Source organism: Neodiprion fabricii, chromosome 3, assembly GCF_021155785.1.
Source record: "Neodiprion fabricii isolate iyNeoFabr1 chromosome 3, iyNeoFabr1.1, whole genome shotgun sequence".
Classification (NCBI taxonomy): Eukaryota; Metazoa; Arthropoda; class Insecta; order Hymenoptera; family Diprionidae; genus Neodiprion; species Neodiprion fabricii.
The window spans coordinates 40,311,090-40,314,754 of NC_060241.1; the positions used below are offsets into that span (position 1 = coordinate 40,311,090).

General features: G+C 34.7%; 1 protein-coding gene across 1 annotated transcript; it reads left to right on the forward strand.

Annotated features, from left to right (window-relative positions):
• The first annotated feature begins 1,006 nt into the window (after nt 1–1,006).
• On the forward strand, nt 1,007–3,303 carry LOC124178335. The gene is made up of 5 exons (XM_046561575.1): nt 1,007–1,102; nt 2,009–2,184; nt 2,447–2,694; nt 2,793–2,971; nt 3,133–3,303. Exons 2-5 carry the CDS (start codon nt 2,057–2,059, stop codon nt 3,301–3,303), a joined length of 726 nt encoding a protein of 241 aa, XP_046417531.1. The 5' UTR covers nt 1,007–1,102; nt 2,009–2,056.
• The last annotated feature ends 362 nt before the right edge of the window (nt 3,304–3,665 follow it).

Below are 3,665 nucleotides of genomic sequence, written 5' to 3' on the forward strand. Positions count from 1 at the left end.
ATATATGCAGTTCTATTAGAGTAGGATCTATAGATCTCTTCACTTTGCTGTACACATATTATAGGTACAAACACAAAGCTGTGCCAATTTCTTTGTTAGTATATTCAATTGAGCTTTCCACGGGTAAGTTTGTAAAATAATGTATACATATGTACATTTTCAGTATAGTAAAACATGTGCATTTATATTATCGTATGCTGCGCGAAAAATATACAATGTACAATACAATTATACAAAATAATCGTCCGATTTTTTCTTAACTATCGATTTTTTCCTGTATGAATCGTAAAATTCACTGATTGTATATTTTTCGTATATTTGTATATACATAGCTCATTCGCGGAATGTAATGAATATTGGTGTTTCCAGTTTGCTGGCCTCTTTGCATGTTGATTCTTTTGCCTCTGTTTGTTATGTGAATACTTTGCGAATACTATTTGATCGACGTATAGTTTTCATACATTGTCTTGAAATTACACTTTTGTTTTCATATTTATCAGTCATTATCTGCATGATTTTGTCAATTTCTTATTTACTTTCAATTGCTTGTGTTATTTTCCAATTCAGCTGCGGGAATATCCCTATCCGATTTCCCGACCCTAAAATTCGACGACCTCAAACACGTTTTAACGAATGTCAACGATTTCGTATACTTCTTCGAAAAACTAGAAGGGTGGCGTAAGATTAATTCAGAACCGCAGGTACTACTAATCCTCCTTATCCTCTCATACTTTTATACGCCACTCCTTACTGTCGTTGCTGAGTTATCCTATAAATAGGTGATTTTATCATTTCATACGTCTATATACTTAGGTATAATTGTAAAAAATATAAAAACGCACTGAATGTTCATTGCATGTGAGGTGGCATATCCATCGTCGTAATATTTGCATACGTCATGCTGTACGAATAATTGATGTTCCACAGAATAAGATAATGTACTTAATTGAAGGTGCATTTATTTGAGTGTGTTATTCATATTATTGTCAGATTAACCAGAGGGTGGCAAAGTGGAGCGCTGGAAGCCTTCCATCCTTTCATTTTGAAAATTGTTCGTTAACCGACTCAATAATAGACCCGCAGAATTTTGATACACTGCCAGGTACACGAGTCATGCTCATATTTTTATATATATGATACACTGTGATTCAGAATTCGCGACGAACGTTTCACAATGTCAATCCTTGAAGTTGAAAATGATGAAATGAAGAAATTGAAACGGAATTTTGGATCTTAATTTTGATGAGGATTGGAAAAAAATTGAGAAAAATTATTATGATTGGTATTGTTTTTTTTTTCAATTAAAAAAATAGTCGCCTTTCAGAGGAATTGTTTTTTTTTTATCTCAATTTTGACAACAAGTGAGCCTGTGAAAGATTCGTCAAGAATTCGGAATCACCCTGTTTAGTTGAGATAGATAGCTGCAGATCCACATTATTTTTCGGGTTGATTTCGAGATACTTGATATTGTTTTTTTTTTTCTATGTAGACTTAAGCGAGTTAATATGTACAGGGCTAGAGCCCACTATTGTAATGCAGGAAAATATTGCAACGAATGCAGTACCCAATTCTGAAGGTCTAGAGTTATCGCAAAAGACTACCAGTAAATCTCCCACTCTTCTGGAACTAAAATCAGTTGAACAGCGTGAAAAACAAATACCCTGTACAAGCGGCACAATAAGTATCGCAGCTACTGATTCGGCACAATCGACGTCAAATTCCGACCCGGTCAAAAGATTGGTATGTTTTCACAGACCTTATCAAAAATATCCAATTAGGTATCTACAATTGCAGAATAATGTTCACCTTTCTAAAGGGAGACGCTGGACGCTTCATATTTATCAATCAATATTCCCCTTATATAACGTTATGGTATTTACCTCGAATATGCCGAAATTATTACGTCCTACGGAATCGATATTCGTACAACAATTGTACGCCGTTCATAGATGGTTTTAAATTTAATTTTGGAATTGTTACAGTCTGCTTTACATACCAATTTTTATAGGATCTACAAACATTATTGCAAAAGGACAGCGATGGAAAAGCTATTTTAATGGTGTACCGTAAAACAGGATATTTAACATCACGCCTTCGAAATCTCTTGGTTCAAAAAATAATTAAATGCAAACAAGACGAAGCCTTTGAAGATATTTCGATTGGTGAAGTACTTCCTGAGTTCAGGTACATTGAATTGTTAACCACGGTATATTTTTTAATTCGGGTGTCATTGCAATGTAGGTATATGGGGTAGTCCACCACTCCTGAAACGAATTCTTGTATACCGATTCTCCTATAGATTGAGCAGTCTAAAATGTGCATTACTCTAGATTTCTTGTATGGCATTTTGCGGAGATGAGGGATTTTCACGTGTTTATACAGGCTACATGACGTACGAAAAGACTGATCTGGGCAAATCCATATAAATACAATTCTATATTGACAGAATTACAACAGATGAATTTAAAAGCTGGGCAAAAGAAATCCACGAAGTTTTTCCTACTGAATCCATAGCAACGTATTACATCCCTTATGCAAAAGTACAAGGACAGCGTATCTGTGCATCCGGAAAGCTCTGGGAACATTTCCACTACACCAAAACTTTATTGCATAAGAGTGGCCTGTTACGCAATAAGCGCAAAGATAAATACACCAAGCCGGAAGTAAACGTCGAAGAAACATGCGAAATTACAGGTGCTTTGATTTAAATAATGATTAATTTTTTGCACCATTACTGACATAATTTTTCTGGGTGAGTGATACGTCTAGATGTATTTTATAAATTGTTGTAGATGAGGATAATGATAAACTTAGCTGGCTGAAAACTTATATTGAACCGTGGGGTAACGTGGTGGAATATTGGGACAGAACTTATCACATCAGAAGGCGCAATTTAATCAAAGATAATACATCCGTTGCGGATTATATAAAAACGTACCGCTGCTTGCGGCAAGAGCTGGGAGCTGAATTGGTATGGATCAATTGGAAAGCCAAAACGTTAATCCGATCTATATCTATTATATTACGCGAAGATCTATATATATATATACACCTATATTTTATCTATATATATATATATATATATATATGAACTGCACACATAACAACTATAAATATCGAATGAATTTTCAGATACATCGTGATTTTGAAAAACTTTATCCTGGAAAAAGTGATTCGCTGCTCAACAGATGGGATGCTATTCGCACACGGCTTTCTGAACTATTACAGGGTCCCCGCAAACCGAAAGGTTTGGATAACGAACTGCTGGTTAATAAACTGAAAACGTTGAGTCCTGGTAAGTAATGTATCTAAATGGTACGTGGACAGTAAAATTAGTCAAGTGTGGAATTAAAAGTCTGTATAGAATCACTATACGATGCAGGTGTATACACATACATAGGTATAATAAGCGGGGAATTTCACTTCAAATCGTCGAAGAAATGACTTGGTATGTCTCTTATATCGATTCACACTCTTTTTTACATGAAATATATAATATAAAACCATTAGATACGTATTTTGGTGTTAGTCTGAATTTTCTTTTTCAATTTGGAAGGTCGATTTAGCGTGGAATTCGCCAAATAGCATATTATTAGAAATATTTGCAGAGAATCAAGATGCCCTGATATTATACCTTCTACCAACATTGGTTAAAGCGACACAAA

Coding starts and splice junctions, on each gene's coding strand:
- LOC124178335 (XM_046561575.1), top strand. CDS start 2,057: ATGGTGTACCGTAAAACAGGATATTTAACATCACGCCTTCGAAATCTC. Junction 2,185..2,446: donor GAAGTACTTCCTGAGTTCAG/GTACATTGAATT, acceptor CTATATTGACAG/AATTACAACAGATGAATTTA. Junction 2,972..3,132: donor AAGAGCTGGGAGCTGAATTG/GTATGGATCAAT, acceptor ATGAATTTTCAG/ATACATCGTGATTTTGAAAA.